Source organism: Hibiscus syriacus, unplaced genomic scaffold, assembly GCF_006381635.1.
Source record: "Hibiscus syriacus cultivar Baekdansim isolate YM2019G1 unplaced genomic scaffold, ASM638163v2 tig00110478_pilon, whole genome shotgun sequence".
NCBI classification, from domain to species: Eukaryota; Viridiplantae; Streptophyta; class Magnoliopsida; order Malvales; family Malvaceae; genus Hibiscus; species Hibiscus syriacus.
This window is the reverse complement of record NW_024062755.1, coordinates 796,292-817,119: the sequence shown is the minus strand read 5'-3', so window position 1 is coordinate 817,119 and position 20,828 is coordinate 796,292. Positions and strand designations below refer to the sequence as shown.

The window sequence follows — 20,828 nt, the reverse complement described above, 5'->3', positions numbered from 1 at the left end:
AGGGTTGCAAATTAATATAATCTGAGGTTAGGAGCGAACACTTGCAATATGGACGATGTGAAATGTTTGTATTGATTTGAATTCAGTAGGATCTGTTGAAAGAGAAGATGAAGAATCTGTTTTAAAAAGACTGCTTATAGCCTTGTACATATGCCTAAAGTGATTATTTTGTACCTCTAGGGTCATCACCTCACTATTATATCCTCCACTTCGGACTTTGGAAGATCCTCCGCGCAAGTCATCCAGTCTCCGCTCTAAAAGATCATCTGCTCAAAGTGAACCTTTGTCGGAATGAACCTTGAAGCTCCAAAACTCCTATCCTCGTGATTTCTCTTGAAGTCTCTATGCGACTCTCAATTTGAAATTAATTTCTTTATCATAATATTGTTTACGCTTAATTATCATTGGATTATTAATGTATTATCTCTAACATGCACATCAAACGATTCACTTTGTGTGGCATCACATATTTGGTTTAGAAATCTTAGCTTTGTCCCGAGTGATCATAGGGTAAACAATATAGTGACATTCAATTGATGAGTTTACTGTAATTTGTAGTAGATGAGATAAAAAAAATTATAACTTTTTCAAATGCCGACAAGCTGAACAAAAGAATACAATATTTTTATTTATGAACTTTTTTGTTACAAAATTTGGGATGCTTTGAATTCCTGAACTGTGGGCTGAGAGACAAAAATGACCCATCTATACAACTCTTAATCACCTGAAATTCAAACTTCAACATAGAGATTGCGACCTCACCTGATCTGATTGTATACAACAAGAAACAGAAAGAAAATGTGTATATATTCTGTCAAATATGTTCCTAATTGGTTCCCCGATCACGAACCGGGATCCTCGAAAACTTGAATGCTCATCCTACCTTTTGATTTCCCCCCATCGTGTATGACATTCATTGTTGCCTTGCCGACACGTTCATGGCACTCATCCGATGAACGATCTGTGCTATTGTGGGGAGTACCCGACCTCTCATTCCAAAAACCGATGGAAAGAAAAGGAAAAGAACCGAGTGGAATGTAGGTAAGACAGGATAAGAGCTCACACTGACAGAATTTTTCCCATACCAAAAAATCTACATCTTTCAAATGTTTATCTACAATCAGGATTGCACGGCCAACTTCTGAAGATGCTCAAAGAAGATTTGTAGGCTTACGTCGTCGGTAAATATTACATCTGATCTGGCAGCCATGTCGATAGAATTACTGTATGTTGCTGATGGGTTCAACTTTGCTAACAAAAACCTCGCCTGCACAAGGAAAACCAAAATAAGCCCTCTGTGGCACGGTCATAAAAGAAACAATCTTAGACTGAATTGGCTATGGAAAGTATCCGAAAACCGGGTGCGGAGGGATACTGGCGTGCAAAAAATCAGTTAACTTGTTAAACCGAAGTAAACAGAACTGATTTAACTTAAACAAGTCAATTTGGAAGTTTGGTTTAATTGGTCGGTTTTCAGTTTTAATTTTCCGAACCGACATTAAACTGACCTGGGATCCATGCTGATCACATACAACCAATCTAGGGACAGGGAAACGTTCCTGAATAATCATTTCGGCATCAGCATGGGGTGCTTGCAAAAGTTGTGCAAATGCCTGTCGAAAGAAATAAGCTTTACACATCGAAATCATAGACTGTGAAGTGTGAACCCAGAAATCGATTAGTAAAGGTAGTACTCTGCAAAGGTCACTTTTTTCACACTATGAACAAAATGTTTAGACATAAATCTTACATTAAGGTATGAACAAGAACGAGCATACCTGATGTTCGGGTTGATTCTGGTAACCATGTTGCGCCACTGTGCTATTGTCATACCATGGAATATAACAATACTGAAATACGAATCAAGCAAGAGAATCCGATCAGCTGCAATGGAAGCCACGTCCAATAATGCCGGTTGAGGCAGCGAATTGAACGAATACGATATTAGCGATGGTTGAATCATAACTGCTGCATTCGTAATGTTTTCCCTGTTTAACAACATGCGAAAATAGGCGGTTTCATCGGGACTATTGTTGAAAACCTGCCACAGAAAGGAAAGAGAGAAAACCCCATACATGAGCATAGGTCAATTACATATTCTAAAATAAGCAGAGGATATCAGGAAAAAAGAAACAGCTACCTGCACAAATTGTGAACGCCGCAAATTAAACATAAACTGAGGAAACAAAGAGAAACAAGAGTTCAATGTAAAAGACGATGGATCATCCTTCCTATACTTGCCGAATTTCGAGCAAAGTCGAATGAGACTGCGATCTAACCACCGTGTAGCATCAAACCCCTCCTAAATGAAACAAAAAGTGATAATTATGCAAGGGCAGCAAGTAATTAGAAGCAACAGATTAACATGTTATTATATTAGAAAGGAGCCAACAGAATACAAGTCTAAATAGATTATCGATCGGCGGCCAATTCGGAAAAGAAATACAGCAACTGGTAGATAACTGAATAGAAATATTGTTAAATTACCTCCATCTCCATCTTCAAAGAAGTCATTCTTGCCATTACAACAGCTGCAGTCTCTTGATCAAAACCTTGTACTAATTCCTAGGAAGGATATACTATTCACAGTTAGAATAGATTAAACAAGACACATCGAAATGACAATTTTGAACAATCAAAACCACAAAATCAAGAGAATCTAAACTAACCTCTGTACTAACACCGCTGTCCATCCACCGTCTCGTCACAGTCGTAACTCGAAGCATTGTTTTCCCTTCGGAGTCTTGATAACTTCAATTAAGATGAATAAGATCACAATCATATTACTGAATGAACAAAGTAAAATCCAAATAAGGAAAACAAAGAGGATTCCTTTGAGTAGTTCATGCAGCAAACCTTGTAAGAAACTGCAAATAAAGCTGTGAATTTGCAGCTCCTGGAGCATCTGATCGCTCAGTTGATGAAATATCAAATATGACCGACAAGCATGTACTCTTGCAGAGGCCACACATTTTCCATGCTGTAGTGTTCCCCTCCCCGATGATTGTGTCGGAGACATTGACTCCTTTCTGCAACACTCGTAGTAATCAGCTTAAATCCCCATAAATACTAGTAAATACAGTCTGCTGTTTAGACTCTGTTTACAGAGAATAAGGAACTTGTTAAATTCTTAAATGGTCCAACCTTCTCCATGGATGCGCAAGGTCCAATGACCCCTTGAATTTTGATGTCTTTTGAACAGTTGATCTCGAGCATGCCGCTAGAAAGGAGGGGGAAAAAAGAGCTTATAAGGAATCAGATGTTTCGACCTCAAACAAGTAAGAAAAGGACAACAAGAACTAACTTAAAACATAGGCCAAGAGATAGGTCTCCATCCTCGAAGATACGCCTGAAAGAGCCTTTAAATACAGAATGACCAAAACTTTCAGCTAGAACAACAAGGCCACCTGTTCTTTCAACTGCAACTTTCATTTCAGCAACCCCAACCTGAGACACGGAAAACCAGTTACGTTAGGAAGATTACGACGGCATAAACCCGAAACATGGCAGATATAACTCTTGAAACAACAGCCTAGATCTGTCATAGCTACTAGTTTATGACTAAGACAAACCTGATCAAGTGCAGAAGCAAAAAGGTCTAGTACATGGCCCTCGTTGACCAGCTCTTTTGCAAGACTATCATAAAATTTGACTGCTTTCTTAAAATATGGTGCAGCATCCTTATCAAGATCTTTATGTGAACGTACAGGTTCCGACAAGTCCTTTGAAACAATCTGCAGAAATCATACGATCAATAACATAATGATCATAGTACAAGCACAAACCATATTCATATCAACCAAGAAATATCATCTATGTCTAATATCTATAAGATACCATACATTTCATTAGAAACAAATGATAAAGAATTTAATGGCATTACCGTCCCCGGCCCTTCGGTACATGGACCACCAACCAAAGCAATAATCCTAGCACCAGTTCCAGGCATGCAGGCTCCCAGCAATCCCATTGCAACGCTTAAGGCCACTCCGGTACACCTCGACACCCTACTACCCTGTTGTACAGGCCACTGATCTGTTTGCAGCTCATCCAACAGCTAAATTGAAATCAACCAAACACATTATAAACAAAATATGTAATTCAAGAATGAAATTCCCACCACAAATATATAAAACGCACCGAGTTGAGCGTGAATTCGCAATCCGAAGCTGGTAATACGAACCGGTTAATGCCCGTATTTGAGTACCAGTTTTGCATTCCTTTTGGATATCCGGTAGCTGGCCGTCGCCCAGCAACACCAAGGCCCAACTGCTCCAACACTTGTTCCTTGGAAATCTCCTCGTCACCCCTGAAAACATAGACCTTTGATATATCTGAGAACCCCAATTCATGTACATGCGCTTGAGTCCCATACGAAACGAATCCGACGAGCGCGTGTTCCGGTAACAACCCAAGAGCCTGCTTCATCGCCGATTTAACTAAACCAAGCTCTTCCTCGATCATGCACGTGTCCAGCACGAACACGAACACCGGCGGCAATGGATGGGGACCAGAAGGGTTGTTCGGATCGGGATTCGTTTGGAGCGAGTATTGCACGGTGGTGAATTGCGGGTAGAGCTCGCAAGGCAGGTTCGTCTCGGACATCATGGCGTAGTGTGGCGGGAAACGGTTGCGCTGGTAACAGAACGGGCAGATCCAGATTTTGGCGCTGAAATCGACGCGCGAGAAGGCGTTGAGCACTGCGGCACACGACTTGCACCGCAGGGGCGCGTAAGGGAGCGTCGGGATATCCGGGTGCGAATGGATCGGAGTAATGGAGACGGCCAACGGAATCACACAGGCACTCGCTTCGACTTTAGTCCGTGGCCAGACGTTCCACGTCATCCTAACGGCGTCAATCCCTTCAGGGTCAGTGTTCTCCATTTCCGACATGGTTGAAAACTATTTTAAAAAATTAACAAAATAATAATAATAATATTTTTGGTTTCTTTGGATTAGATTCAATTAGTAATTAAGGAATCAAATAAAAAAATTTGAATTTTTTAAGAATTAATTAACTTTTTTTTATTGATTCTGGGCGACCCCAAAGATATAATTTGGAGTGAAGGGGTCACCGGTAGGGACAAAAAGGGGAGAATTTATTGGTTTTATTGACAGAGAAGATGAACAGTGGAACTGAGTTTAAAAAGTCGGTATTTAAAGGGAAGGGTCTGTAATGACGGAAGGTTGTGCGCTTTCCATTCTTGTAACGACACGTCACAATCTTTCTTTTGGATTAAATTTCACTACCAAAAGTCCCCAAGTTTTACGGTTAATGTTTGAGGTTTATAACTGTTTTTCTATATCAATATATTTAAACTTAAATTTTTTTCTTTAGATGCACTAATAAAGACGTCACTAGTTAAGAAATTATAATTATTTTTTAAAATTTCGAATTTGAGAACCACATATACTAAAAACATAAACATTTAATATCAAATGATTGATAATTTTGAACATTTATATATACATCATATCCTTCCTAATTGCATTTGGTTCTGTCTAGATTGTGTTTGGGCTTGGTCGGACCGATTTAATTTTTTGAGTAGGCTGTTGGGTTTACATCTGGGCCTCGAGTAGTGTAATTTTAAAATTGGATTTTTGTCTAATGATGTTTGGGCTCTGGATTGTAATTGGTCTCTAGGATAGTGAACTTTGTAAATTGGATCTTCATAGGTTATTAGGCTTGTAGTATAGTGGCCTTTGTAATGGGTAGACAATTCGATTTGTATTTAATAAAAAAATATTATTTGTGTGTGTTTTTTATTTATTTTGATTAGTTTGTATTTGGATATTAAATGTGTCGGACAAAATTGGATTAATACAGAGATGTCGTTTCTCTCAAAAATTTTGGTCTAATGATATTTTAGATTGTGTAAGTTTAAACTCAAGTCAAATGAAATATTTTTACTTTCTAATTTTTTTAGATTAAATATTTAACATGTTTATAATGTTTTGAACTCAAACCATATATCCCTCTCAATATTTGGTTCTAATTTTATATATGTTTAATCTTGGTATACTTATTCTTGTCAATCTTGGGGGAAATGCATTTAAAATTGTTTTTAATTAAGTTGGTGACGGAGATTAATCAACTGAAAGTAAATTATTTTATCATTTATTATTATAGGTGCAGTTTTATAATTAATTTTTTACTTCTATTATATCGACATCATGAGTATAATAAAATCTACTGCATGTTAAAAGATTCTTTTATATTTTTATGTAATTTTAATTGATATAATTTTAAAAACATATAGTTTGATTATTTATTTATATTTTTCTGATACAATCTCTTGGTTGCAAAAGGGAACACGAAAGCATAAAACGTGCACGTTTGAGCCACATACACAAACATGTTCTTACTATCCATGTGGTTTCCACATTCAACAGACATAGAAACAACACTTCATTAACCCTGAATTTGAAGATTTTATTTTATTTTTCTTTCTTTCTCATTCGTGGGCGTGAAGTTATGAGAATGGATAGGGTGGACCGCCAAAGTTTATTACAGAGAATTGACATGTAAGAATATCAGAAAATCCACATAAAGATACACTGTTGTTTTTGAAGCCTTGGATCGTTTATTTGTTTGGTTTTGGTGTCAATAGGATAGGGGACAATCCCTCAAGTGTACAAGAGAAGTGTGTCTATGTATATTCATTTTATAATTATGTTGGATAATTTAAAATATTTATAATTTATACGATTTTCTTAATGAATCGAGAGCTATAGACAGTGAGATGATTGGAGAAAGAGGTTCGATAAAAGAAGACAGTCGAATGATTCTTTCACTTTCTAGTAGATTGTCTTATAATGTGTTGTTATCGTAAACATTAATAGTATTAGAAAATTTAGAATACAGTGTTAAAATTTTAAAACAAAATAATAATAAGACATAATATTCTTCCATATATGTAATTCTATTGCTGACCATAAAACAAGAAGCTTGTGGTTTTGTCTTCCCAATGAAATCAAATCAATCCGACTGAACTATGGACCATTTTTCACACTTTTTGAGACCCAATTCATACAAGTCATGGGGACTGGCATTTGCTGGTAATAAAATAGGACAAATAAGCTTCTAAAACCCAGGCCACACATTACCAATATTTTCTTTTAAATTCTTTACCCATGCCTAGGATGATAATTTTATTCGAATATGATGAATTTTGATTTTTATTTCAAAAATTGGATTTGTTTGGGTCGGATTAGATTTTAAACATAGATTTTAACTTAAAATATTGAGTTGGGTTTTGAGTTGGATGTGATCCTCCTAAATCCAAGTTAAGTCGAGGACTTCAATTTTCGAGTTGAATTTAGGTGAGATCAAAATTCAACCCGATCCGACTTGTTGTCATCCCTAATATAACCACACAAAATAATAACTTTATCTTAGATTTTCAATACAAAATTTTCAACTAAGTCAGATTTAAAAGAAATAAATATATAATATGAAGAAGTAGAAAATATAACCATCAAATGTGAATTTAGAAGATTTATTCTTTCTTTTAATGTTTTATAACAAAACAATATTATGGAATTTTGATTTTAACTTAGGTATGTTTTGTATGGAAGCGCGTAAATTTTTAGGTTATGGTGACTTTTTTTTTTAATTATATTAAAATTTAAAAAAATAAAATTATAAAAAAATAAAAATAAATTATATAAAAATTAAAAAATTAAGAGTATAATCGTTACTTGCATGCATTAATATTGTTTTTGATTTTGTAGATTATGATTTCCAAAGCTATGTTTATGCATGTAATAATTGCTTAATGTTTGGTGAAGCAAAATGTTAGGTTTTGTACATATAATGCACGATATACAATAATTAAAGTGACAACTAGCCTATAGGTAAATGGTCTTAATTATAAACCCCCCACAAACACAATATATATATATATATATATATATATATATATATATATATATATATATTACATCAAAAAAATTATTTATTTATTATATATTTTATTCGAACTTGAATAATTATCAAATGTAAGCATATATTTGATATGTATTTATTTAACTTATTTTATATTTTATATATTTGAATGATGATATATCTAATATCGGGACCACATAGACAAGGACTAAAGGAGCTTTTAAACATGAAAATAGAGATTAAGATTTAATTTATTTAATTTTAAAATTAAACAGATATTTAAAAGATATTAATCATAAAAGTTGAGGACCAAAACTTAATTTCATCGATTTCAAAATTAACAAAAGCTTGAAGAGTTATTAAAGCAAAAAAAATGTGGAGGGGGCAAAGCTTAATTTCACTGGTTTCAAAAGGCTCAATACAAAAAATAGGCCCTTAATGTTTGATGTCTTGATCATTTTGACTAATATATTTTTATTAATCATTTAGCCCTCAACGTTTCAATTTTAATCAAAGTGACTCTTATTTAAATGAAATTTATCAATCAAATTAAAAGTTGAGAGCTAAAATGATTTCAAAAGAAGAAAACAAGCTATAATGACCATAACGCCAAACGTTAAAAGATGAATTTGAATATTATGCCATTTAAAAATTAACATTTTAATCATTTATTGGAACGAGGAGATTAGTATGGAGATGTTAGTTATTGACATTAACATGACCTAAACTAGAAGATTCAATATGGTTATGTCAATCAAAGCAAATAAAAAGAACAAAAATAGCAGTTTGACCAATCGGTTAAATGTATTTACTCTAATTTCTTTCAATTTTTACTTTAAAATAATAAATTTTAATTTTTTATGTAGATAACTCTTACATATACTGATATTCATGACTAATACAAAATATGGATACATACTACTAAATTTTTTTATTTAAAAAATATGTCAAAAATTAAATCTTTTAAAATCATATTAAAAAATGGTCGTTAAAAATTAATTACATTATGGTTTAACTGACAATGTTTACATCACAATCAGTAGATGGATTTGCCGGTATCTTGCTAGATTTAGTCACACAATTAGTTTTGGCATCATTGTCAAAGTGTGACATTGATGGTGAAGAAAGGTATCAACTACTTTATTGATTCAACCATCCAAATCTCATTGGTTGTTCCATTACAATATCTGATAGTTAGATTCAACCCTTTCAACCATCCAGATTTTATTTCAAAAATTGATCTAAAATTTAAATTTTTAGAGGTTGAAAATTTTATTAAAATATTTTAAATTGAATTAGTATTTTCTTTGGAATGAGTGAAAATAAGTTTAGTGCCTAAAAAGGCATTATTTTGAGTATCATAGTCGTATTAAAACGACATCGTTATGTCTACTTTATCATATTGACAGAAAGATTTATCCACATCATTGTGTAGTTAAAATTTAATAGTTCAGTGATATAATTGAATTCAAAATCAAAGTTTAATAATATAACTAAAGCAATTGAAAGTTATGTGATATAAACAATATGCCACATAAAGTTTAGTAGATCTAATTTATCTTTAAAAATATAATTTTTGAACGACTGAAAATACGTAATTATTTCATTACCCATAGGACAATCACCTTGTCTGTCCAATTTATTTTCCTTTAAGCTCATTACGAATAGTTATATTTTTTAAGTAAAATTATGAGTTTAAATTCGTATTTTCTGGATGAAAAAAATTAAATTGTAAGAATCACTTTTATAATGGACCGCTACAATGTTTTATTTAAACCTATTTTCATGTGTTAAATCTTTTCATGTTGAGGAATTATTAAAACAAAATCCCTTTGAATGAGGGGAAATATCCTAACTAAGTTGTCCTTAATTAATCATAATTATCAACAACATCCATTAATACATAAAAGTACAACAAATTAATAAATGAAAACAGATGCACCAAATTTCCATTACAAAAAAGATGAGATCTTCTTGTTAGAAGCTCATCATAATATATAGATTTGAGACTGTTCTGTAATAGAATAATTCCAGAATTTGCAGTGATATGTCAGATCCATTCAATCAACTAATTTCAACATATGATTTGTTACTATCATTACAAGTAATGAAAAAAATAAAAAGGGATCAGTTTATTTAAATAGCAATGAACCAATAACGATTTGGAGAATTTGCAGTGATATGTCAGATCCATTCACTCAACTAATTTCAACATCCATTATAAGTGTTCAATGTCACAATGAAAACTGAGCACATGTTCATATATTTGTGCCGTTAATTGTTCTATACCTCAATCCAATAATATAATTTTAATTTAAAGATTCCACAACTATTATTTGGGGTTACGATCAAAACTTCAAAATTTTAAAAGTTTATAGACTAAAAATGATCAAATTATAATACCGAGCTAAATCCACAAGTCGAACATAATATATAGACTAATAAAAGAATTTGACCTTACTAATATATAATCCGGTTGAAAGAAATGACAGTGGATTACAGCTCAAGAACACAAAATCATTGTTAATCATCAGTTGGACAAAAGAGATGAATTGTCCCCACTTTAACAGCTGTTTACGAGCAAAAGAATCTAATTTCAATTCATTTTCCCACTAGTTACGCGATTTAATGTAACATAATTCTCAGTCTAATCCAATCCCAGGGGTCCCCTTCAACCCCACATCTGATTTCCAGCAAAATTTGAAAGTAATGGGGAAGATGCTGTCCTTTTCATTTTAACTGTAGCTTTTGTTTGGTTGCCGAGAAAAAGAAAAAGGGAAATGGATTAATTCATGGGACACAACTGTTTTGTTTGGCTGTTGACGTTATCTGCAGTTCTTTAACGTTATTCTTTGTAACAAAACCAGAATTTGCGGAAGGATATTAGCCACTGATTAAGGAGATCATGCACGTAAAATTTAGATTTGATTCGATTAACTGAAACATTTAACTGTTATTACATATGGTTGAAACAGAAGTATTTCGTAAAAATTAATCTCTTCTTTCAACATCCCCACAAAGACTGGCATATGGACCACTACATTGTAATTAGTCCTAAAATATCAAAAATCAGGATTTGTTTGTAATAATTCACTAAAGAATTGGGTCTCAGAAACAATTTCTGGGAAAACAAGGCTCTTTTCGTTTCTATTTACAATCACTGGATCAGAAAGGTGTTGTTTAATGCTCGTTCATAGCTCAATTTTCACTTGCCCTGTTGCTATTGAGCCTGCACCAGACGGAAACTCGGATCAGCTATGTTATTCGAACTCCAAACTATGCTGATTCCGATATTGTTCGAAGAAAATGAAGAGTCGAAGTACCGTACTGGATCGGACGTTGAGTTTATTATGCTTTACCTTGGTAGCTCTGTGGTTGATTCTGGCCAAACCCCATTTGAACAATGCTCTGGAGATCATCCTCCCAAATTGATCCGACATGATGATTAGCATTGGTTAATCCATCGATTGGAGGCAGTTGAAAGCCCTGTGTTTTCATCGAGAACTGAGTCTCGGTAAGAGGTAGCCCTTGCAGGGGATGATATCCGAACGGAAATGCCGGTGTCGCCGAAGAATCCATCGAGCAAATTCCATGCGGCAGCGATACACGAGATTGGAACATCTTCAGAATACAAAGAACACAAGATATCACTTGAAAATCCAGACAAGTTGCCATAAATAGAGAGAGCCATATCACAGGAGATTAACTTACATCCTTTGCAACATCTGTCCTCGGATTCACAGTCGCCAACTTCATAGATAGAAACTACAGGAAAACATCGTTTGATCGTAAATTACTTTATGCACTCAAATCAAAATCGACGTTAAAACTTCGGTGAAGACATCGAAAATTCAGCTTACCTCGACCTGGCGTTGCAAGGACTGTACATAGTTAATGATTTCATCAAGCATAACTGCTTTACCAGTCACCTGCAACAAATATAGTTCCCAATTTAGTACACTACCCCATGTCCATGTCCATGTCCATGTCCATGTCCATGTCCGAATAAGTATCAGACACGAATATTTTAAGAAAAATACGAAAAATCCAGCTCACCTTATTGCATCCAGGAACAAGATCCTGAAGAAACTTCATCCTTTCACTTATTTTCTCTCTTCGGACCTGGAAATTTTCGATATGGTATGAACTTTAGATGAACATAAACCTAACTTACTAAGCAATGAATAACAACATATCATTGATTTTAAAAGGTTTGCATACTCTCTCGGCAAGACTGTGACTATCAGTTGCTTGACCCCTTCTTGCCCTGACATGAATATAGTCCTTTGGCGGCTCCATTTGCTTCGAATTCTCTGAATTCTGCTTCGAATTCCCATCATTTGCTGCTTTAGCATTCCCTTTCACAGGGGCTCCATCTTGCTTGCTTCGTTTCGAGTTCGATTCGACGATCTCCGATGCAACCTGAAATGGACATCTGTGATTAGTTTCACAAATTTTTTGATAGAATTCGACAGACAATTCGAATCAAATCCTTGTTATCTTCACCTTGGTATCACCAGCTGCTGGAGATGGAGTTTCTTTTGCTTTTCCCCGGGGAACCGATTTCCTTTTCCGGGTACCGGCATCGTTTCGGGCTGTGATATGTTGAGAGACTGAGGATTCTTCCTTGGAAACACCGGATTCAGCATTTTCCGGCGACGACGACCTCGAACCCCCACTGTTTTTCTTATCGGAACATGAATTCCATTCCATTGGCGAATTCTGAATGCTCTGAGATCCATTAACTTGATTGCCTGAAAGCTTAAACGAATCCATTAATGGATCATTCAAGCCACTGAAACAGGAAAATCTAGCAGCTCTCTCAGCAAACCCAGGGTCGGCAGAAAACGGTGCCAACGTTGAATGATTCGGTAAATTCACCGTTGAAAGATTAAGCTTTGGAGGTGAATTCAATGGAGTACCATTGAAAGGTGTATTAGTACTATTGAAAGTATCACCAGAATTACAAATGTTCCCCAATTTACCAATCAATTCTCTCATCATTACATTTTCCCCAGAAACAGGAGGAACACTTGAAGCTGCTGGAGAAGAGACCATGGAACTCAATGCCGACTCAAAGGGATCGCTCTGATCCACTGAATTATCCCAATTCGGAATGAGAAAATAATTCCCAACTTGCTCTGATGTACAATTCAGCTCGTTCCAAGTTGGTTGTCGTATTGCTGTTCTGTTTAGCACCTCAGCCATAACAAAAGCCTTGTCTTTTTCCATGATTAAAAAAACACAAACTTGATAAGATTTTTGAACACCCAGATCAATAATCACAATGAAAACCGAGAATCAAGAAACAAAACCCAGAATTTTTTTACCGAGAAAAAACAAAAGGAAAGTTTTCGGAAAGAATGGAATGAAAAGAGGTGTTCTCAACAATGATGATGAAGATGGTGCCGTTATCACTCAATTAAGGAATATGAAAACAAAGAGCAACGAGCAAAAAGATTGTTGGAATTTTAAAAAGCAAAGCTAAAATGGAAACAGAGGGGAAAGTGAGATATGAAATGAGAGAAAGTGAAGAGGAAGCAAGGATAGATAAAGCAAGCCAAGCAAATTTATTATTATTATTATTATGATTATTTTAAATTCTATTTTTTAATTTATGAATAATAATATTAAAATATGAAACGGTAGTATGACGACAATCTGAGCCTAAAACTGCGTAATAGACGGTGGAAGGAACGGATGAAAATGGCGACCTTCCAATTTCAACGTTTAACCAATGCTTCTGAAAGCTAAATGTCAATACACTTTTTATGATAATTAATAGAAGTTTTATAATCAACATTTGAATCTATAAAATAACTTTTTTAAGAAAACTAACTTTTTAATATCGATGTTTATTAAGAATAAATTTATCTTGTAAGTCATTTGACAATTAAACTTATACAATTTAATTGAAATATTATAGTCTGTATGAGAATTTTGTTGATCAATGTTTTTATTTGAGAGAAACTTGATCATAAGAATGATAAAGAAGAGATTGGGTGTCCTTAAGTGATAAAAGTTTTTGTCTATTTTCCAGTCTTGATTTAGAGGTGTTTATAATGGTCTTTAGTTGATGATGTCAAACATATGATCATTATGATTATTCGTAGGTCAACTGATTAAGTAGATCTGATCGTTAAATCTTGAATTTCGCTTTGGCATGTCACTTAGGTTTGTTAAAAATCTTATTTATATATTGTATTTGACTCGAAGGTTTCTGCTAAGGATGCAGACTCTTTGAAGACTCTAGTAAACAGATGAGCTTGTCCAAAAATCTTGGCTGGTGAAGAGTTAATAACTCTCGAAGATTATTCTCATAAAGTATAACAACATTTATTTTATTTTTTTTATAAATATGTATGTTATTTTTTTAATATAGAGAGAGGGATATAATAATATATTTAATCTTAATTTTTATATATTTTATCCATTTATTTCTTTAATATATTTTTAGTGAAAATATAAACTAAATATGTTGATAGTTTGGATGAAGGATGATTTATTTCTTTTAGATTTTAACAGTGGCATAAAAGACAAACAAAAATGATGATGTTGTGAAACTTAGAGAGGTTTTAAGCCTCCATCTGTTGTATATAGAAGATGATCGATTCGCTTTGATATTCCTTATTATCGCATGATAGTTACTGATAGGATGACTAATATGACAATTCTCAATAGGTGGTTTAGGATCGTCATCGAATTTTCCACTTGTCTTTTTCTCCTATCTTTTGTTTGATCCACTTGAAATTTGAGATCTATTAACTATCGAGTGAATGTATAAATCTTGAAATTCAAAATTTTTATATCAAAGTACGATAAAATATAAAATAAAGTGAGAGTTTGTATTTGTGTAGAATTGAAAAAGTAAAAAAATTAATTAATTTAAAGGAAATAAGAATTTAATATGAAGATGAATTCCAAGCAATGTAACTCTTGGTATATTAACTCGAGACTTAGATCATTGATCTTCATAAAAAAATAAATATACATTAATCTCAAATAGCTTGGTTATAAGTTATAAGATAAAAGGATATGTATAATTCAATCCCTCTTAATTAATTGGTAATCACAGAGAAAAGCATAAACAATCATTTCGCTTATTATCAATATTAAAACCCTTACATAAAAATACATGAGAACTGGAACCTAATAATAGCTTTATCGAATTAAGAAACTCATTGTACATAAATTATCAAAGCATCCATTTTTTTAGGTTATTTATCACTTGTTCCAAGAATGTTTTAATAAGTTGTTGCATATAAAAATGAATAAAATCGAAAAAAAAATACAAAACTTATGATCAAAATATAATTATCGAGGAAGTCCAAAAGATAGAAAGATACTCGAACTAAATGAAGAAGATGAATAACGAGAGATCTGACTATAAACTTGTATTAATAACCTTAAAAAATCTTAACCAGAAAAATCGAATTAGCAACTTATGGAGGGGTAAATCCACGATAAGTAGAGAAAATAGAACAGATAATTGATTTTGTGTCTTCCCCTTGTGACTATTTATAATAAAAATCATTTATATCGATAGGGGAAATTTACATGAAAATACAACTCAAAGTCTGATCTAATCTAAATGCAGGATTAAGATTAAAGTGCAGTTGGAGTATAATTTTTTCTTAAATTCTTGAAATGCAATAGAAACTTTAAAATGTCTAAATTCAAATAAATTTTTACTTTACAGTAAATTAACTTTTAATAATATGCATTTTATAACTATAAAGTTATTTATTAACATGACATTATATTACACCAACAATGAAAAACAATTGAACCGTCACAGTGGATTGTCAAATTTCAAATGAAATCATAATAAGTAACTTAAAAGGACTAAATTCAAATTTAACTTAAAAAAAAGAATCAAAAATATTAATATATTAAATATTTTAATGTTAATTGTGTCTTACACTAGTTAAAAGTGAATGATCTTTAAAAAATACAATTAATATTTGTTTTAATTTTAATAAAATCAATACATTAAATGCAAAAAAAATTCTTAAAATAATGATTAAATACAGATTAAATATAGTAATATCTCAATCTAATATATTAGGAATATAAATTAAATTGTTTACTTTTCTGTGAATTACAGTATTATTATTTAATTAATATATTTACAACTTTTTTGGGATAAATATATTAATGCTTTTGTTGGGCGCAAAGAACTACAACTGTTTTGTGTTAATGATCAATGATTAATGATTAATGCACAAAGGGAAAAGTGGGTCAGATTTATTTTAATATTACATTTATTTATATTTAATTATTATAATTACAATGTCAGAAATACAGAGAAGGAGAATATTTAATTTTTATTTTTCCCAATTTTTGCTTTAAAATAAACAGATGAAAGAAGATGTCCAATGTGAATTATTTGTGAAAAGAGGTCGGGTATGCGTGGACTACGACATATCCAGGAACTTTGTTTTAATTTATTTCTTAATTTCTATGAGCCACAGAAATCCAGCTAAATGAGAGTAATATTATTATTAAAAAAAAGATTATTTAGGGTATTTTGAAATTATTTAGAGATTCAGAGTACTTTTTATACTATTTTTTTAATCTTATTTTTAATAATAAATTAATTTTAAACATTAAATAAAATACTTTTTTAAAAAAAAAACTTAATTTACTAACCAAAATTCATTGAGCTTAGTTTTTAATTTATTCCAAACTTCCATCAATAATTAATTATCTCGTGTGAAATAAATCTTCCTTAAATTAATAGAATATAGGATGAAAGTATATAAATACTCCCTCAATTATAGGACGTTATTTTGTTAAATCCTCCGACTATTAAAAGTTATAAAATGATTCTCTGCTTATAAAACATTATTTTCTTGAGTCACTCGATTATTAAAAGTTACAAAATGGTCACCAGATTATTCATATGTTAACATGTTAAAGTTCAGCTCAGACAGACGTCAATTTTTTAACGAACAATGATGGGTTTGAAATATATGAATTTCGTATGATCATTTTGTAACTTTTAATAGACGTAACGTAACAAAACAATTTGCTATAGTCAAAAGATAATTTTTTAATAACTAAACGATTCAACAAAACAATGACCTATAGTGGAGAACCATTTCTATATTTTACCCTATAATATAATACATTTTGATGTATAAAAAAAAAAGAGGAAAACTATGATTGAGCTTTGGGCAGTGTATGATACACTCGAGCACATTGGGAAAAGAAAGGGTATAGAAAGGTTAAATTCGAAATCGACTGTGTTGAAACCATTCAAATTATCAAGCAACAAATCAGCGTTCTTCCAAGTAACTCCGTTGTGGATATAATACAAGCACCGTCGAACAAGAGTCTAGAGGTTCAATAACTTATATATATCAAATGATACTACACGTTTAAATATATTTAAATTTATATTCTATTATATTTCTTTTAAAAAAATCGTAAATTAAATTTTTATTATTAATTTTTATCGTCTGTTGAAATTTTTATATCCTCTAAATAATTATAGTCTATTGACTTGATCATTGTCAATTTTATTACAAATTAAATTTATTATATGACGATTATATCTAATTATTTTATTGACCTATAAATAATTGTCTGACATCAATATTGTCGCAGTCGTCTTTCAAGGAAGGATTAGCACCCTTGAACCGCCCTTTCGGTACTACGTAATTTCCAATTGTCTTAATTAAGAAAAATAACAAGGTAAATTAAAAGGTAAAGTTTCGATCCTAATTACTTACCATTGATTGATTTGAAAATATCCTTTAAAAAGAATCGAGAAATGTGTTAGATAAACAAAGTAAAGAAAACAAATAAGATACAAGGGAAAAATAAAATAAATAAAATAAATAAGTAAGATAAAAAAATAATAATATAATAATAATGAATAAAAAAATGAAAATAATAAAAATAATAAAAATATATAAGGTTATAAGATATATTACATAAATAAAGAAATAATCAAAAAATAATTAAGAATATATATTTAATGATAGGTATATAAATAAACTATTAAAAGTATAAAAAATATACGACTAGTAAAGATAATACAATATATATATATAGTAATATTAGACTTATAAGTAAAATATTAAAGAAATATATATATATAATAATAATAACATGAATAATAAAAATAAATGAATATATAATAAATAAAGGGACTAATATAGATTTTTTTTTAAAAAGTTCTTCGCATCCTTTAACCGAAAATCAAACCGGTTTTTAAAAATAAGCCTCGGGGTAGATCTAGGTTCGAAACTTCGAAACCCCACCCATTTTGGTCATCGACGCAACCCACGTTTTGGGTTATTCGAACCAAATCTCAAGAAAAATAACGTGCACATGCAAAAGAAAGAAAAAAGAAAATGCTACATTTTATTTCCTTTTCGAATCTTTTACAATAGTTTTGCCTTTGTATCTTCCTGTGCTTTCCTCTATGTTTTGTGTGTAAATCCTATGTTACAATGGTGAGTTACAATGGCTATTTATAGTGCTTGTGGATCCTATCTTTAGGAATTTAAATCTTAGTAGAACTCTATCCTATTTTTAGGAGTTTGAATCCTAGCAAAATTTTATCATATTTTTAGGAGTTTGAATCCTAGTATGACGAAAATGTGTGTTGATAGTAGCTCCTCTTTGCCCATAGTCGTGTAACGGGGATAGGACAAAGATTAAAAGACACACTTTTCATTTAGTGGAGTTGAAAATTAACTCTGATGTTTCAATAACTCCCTGTCGAATTGAGTTACGGATGACTCCTCCATCATGAAGTCGAGTTCATCTTGAAATGATATGAAATTGAAGCCGTAGTTCGGAATTTGAATCAGCACGTGGCTTCCCGTTACCCTTCGGTCTTCTTCTCGGTTTAAAGACCTTGGATCGGAATCGAACTCAGAAATCTTCATTGACAGATAGTTTTTTCTTGACTTAAGCTATGTTGTTTGAAAATGGTTGCTTGTCACTAAGGCACGGCTAACCCAGGTCATCTTCTCGACTTGAAACCTCGACTGCAACCGAAAAGTTGTGTGATTGATGTGTCATCGAGCTGAATGGAGTCGAACTCGACAATTTTGATGGTAGATAATCCTTCTTTGAGTTGGATATCCTTCGTCGTGAAGTTGAAATCCAAGTAAGTAGCATTGTTCCGAGTCCAATACCCTCCGTCGTGAAGTTGAAATTGGCTCTGGAACCGGGAAATTGTTTGTTGACAACCAGCCGTCCCTTCGTTGTGAAGTTGAACTTGTGTTGTCTCGAGTCCAATATCCTTCGCTGTGAAGTTGAAATTGAATCTGAATGAAATTTTATTGACAAGCAGCGGTCCATTCGTCGTGGAGTTGAACTTGCGTTGTCTGGAGTCCAATATCCTTTGTTGTGAAGTTGAAATTGGCTCTGAGATTGGGAAGTTGTTGTTGACAAGCAGCGGTCCCTTCGTCGTGAAGTTGAACTTGCGTTGTCTAGAGTCCAATATCCTTCGTTGTGAAGTTGAAATTGGCTCTGAGATTGGGAAGTTGTTGTTGACAAGCAGCGGTCCCTTCGTCGTGAAGTTTAACTTGCGTTGTCTGAAGTCCAATATCCTTCGTTGTGAAGTTGAAATTGGCTCTGAAATTGAGAAGTTGTTGTTGACAAGCAGCGGTCCCTTCGTCGTGAAGTTGAACTTGCGTTGTCTGGAGTCCAATATCCTTCGTTGTGAAGTTGAAATTGGCTCTGAAATTGAGAAGTTGTTTGTTGACAACCAACCGTCCCTTCGTTGTGAAGTTGAACTTGTGTTGTCTCGAGTGTCACGATATCCTCCGTCGTGGAGTTGAAATCTCGGATGTTTGGCTTCGAGCTAGACATCCTTCGTCGTGAAGTTGAAATATATTCTCGAGCAAATTGTGTCGTTTCAAGAGAAACTGTCTCAAGGGAGACAAAATTTGTTTGAAGGAAAACATATTCAAAGATTTCGTTAAATTATTTTCAAGGGAAACTATCTCAAGCGAGATAAAATTCATTTCAAGGGAAATGTTTTCAATGTTTATGTTTCAAGAGAAACTGTCTCAAGGGAGACAAAATTTTCTGTTTCGAGAGAAACTATCTCAAGAGAAAAAAAATCATTTCAAGGGAAATGTTTTCAATGTTTATGTTTCAAGAGAAACTGTCTCAAGGGAGACACAATTTTCTGTTTCGAGGGAAACTATCTCAGGAGAGAAAAAATTAATTTCAAGGGAAATGTTTTCAAGAGAAACTGTCTCAAGATAGACGAAATTTTATGTTTCGAGGGAAACTATCTCAAGCAAGATAAAATCTTCTTAAAAAAACAGCCTTGAGTGAAATGAAATGCCTTCTTTCGAGTGAAAACGGTCTCAAGCGAGACAAATCTTGTTTTAAGAAAAACAATCTTGAGTGAAATAAATCTTCTTTCGAGAAAAACAGTCTCAAGTGAGACAAAGTATGTTTTAAGAAAAACAAATTTGAGTGAGATAATCATATGCATTAAATGAGACTGTCTTAAGTGAGACAAAGTTTATATTGGAAATGTTGAATCTGGAGATGAACGTCGATCTTTCAATCTGTCGAGTTGGCTTTTAATCTCATCTTCTCCTGAAAGATCTGTAAAATGTATATGGATGTAACTATCCTGATGATGTATGCTTGATGTATGCCCAAATGAAATTTATTTGCTGTTGAATTTGCCCTCAAGGGAGGAAAAATCAAGGTTTTTATTGCTCATGATGATGAATTCAAATATGCAAATTTCATGCGTCATGTATGTACGTGTTGATGTATATGTTGAGATGTGAGGGGAATGGCTGCGTGTGCAGTCTTCATTCTGACTTAATTTGTCTTCATTTCCACCAGGGTGTACTCTTGCAGACCTCAAGACAATTTTTCCTTCCCTTATCAAATTTTGCCCCAAAGATGGTTTCCTTTGCCTCTGTTTCGATCTTGAGCTTCGGAGCGA

General features: G+C 32.7%; 1 protein-coding gene and 1 pseudogene across 1 annotated transcript; both read right to left on the bottom strand.

Annotated features, from left to right (window-relative positions):
- Positions 1-950: 950 nt before the first annotated feature.
- On the bottom strand, positions 951-4,929 carry LOC120128376 (annotated as a pseudogene).
- Positions 4,930-10,823: 5,894 nt separating this feature from the next.
- LOC120128377 (transcription factor bHLH62-like) lies at positions 10,824-13,412 on the bottom strand. Its single transcript, XM_039146062.1, has 7 exons — positions 12,395-13,412; positions 12,110-12,310; positions 11,945-12,010; positions 11,749-11,817; positions 11,600-11,653; positions 11,248-11,509; positions 10,824-11,117 (listed from the first exon to the last, which is right to left on the bottom strand). Exons 1-7 carry the CDS (start codon positions 13,118-13,120, stop codon positions 11,080-11,082), a joined length of 1,416 nt encoding a protein of 471 aa, XP_039001993.1. The 5' UTR covers positions 13,121-13,412; the 3' UTR covers positions 10,824-11,079.
- Between the last annotated feature and the right edge of the window lie 7,416 nt (positions 13,413-20,828).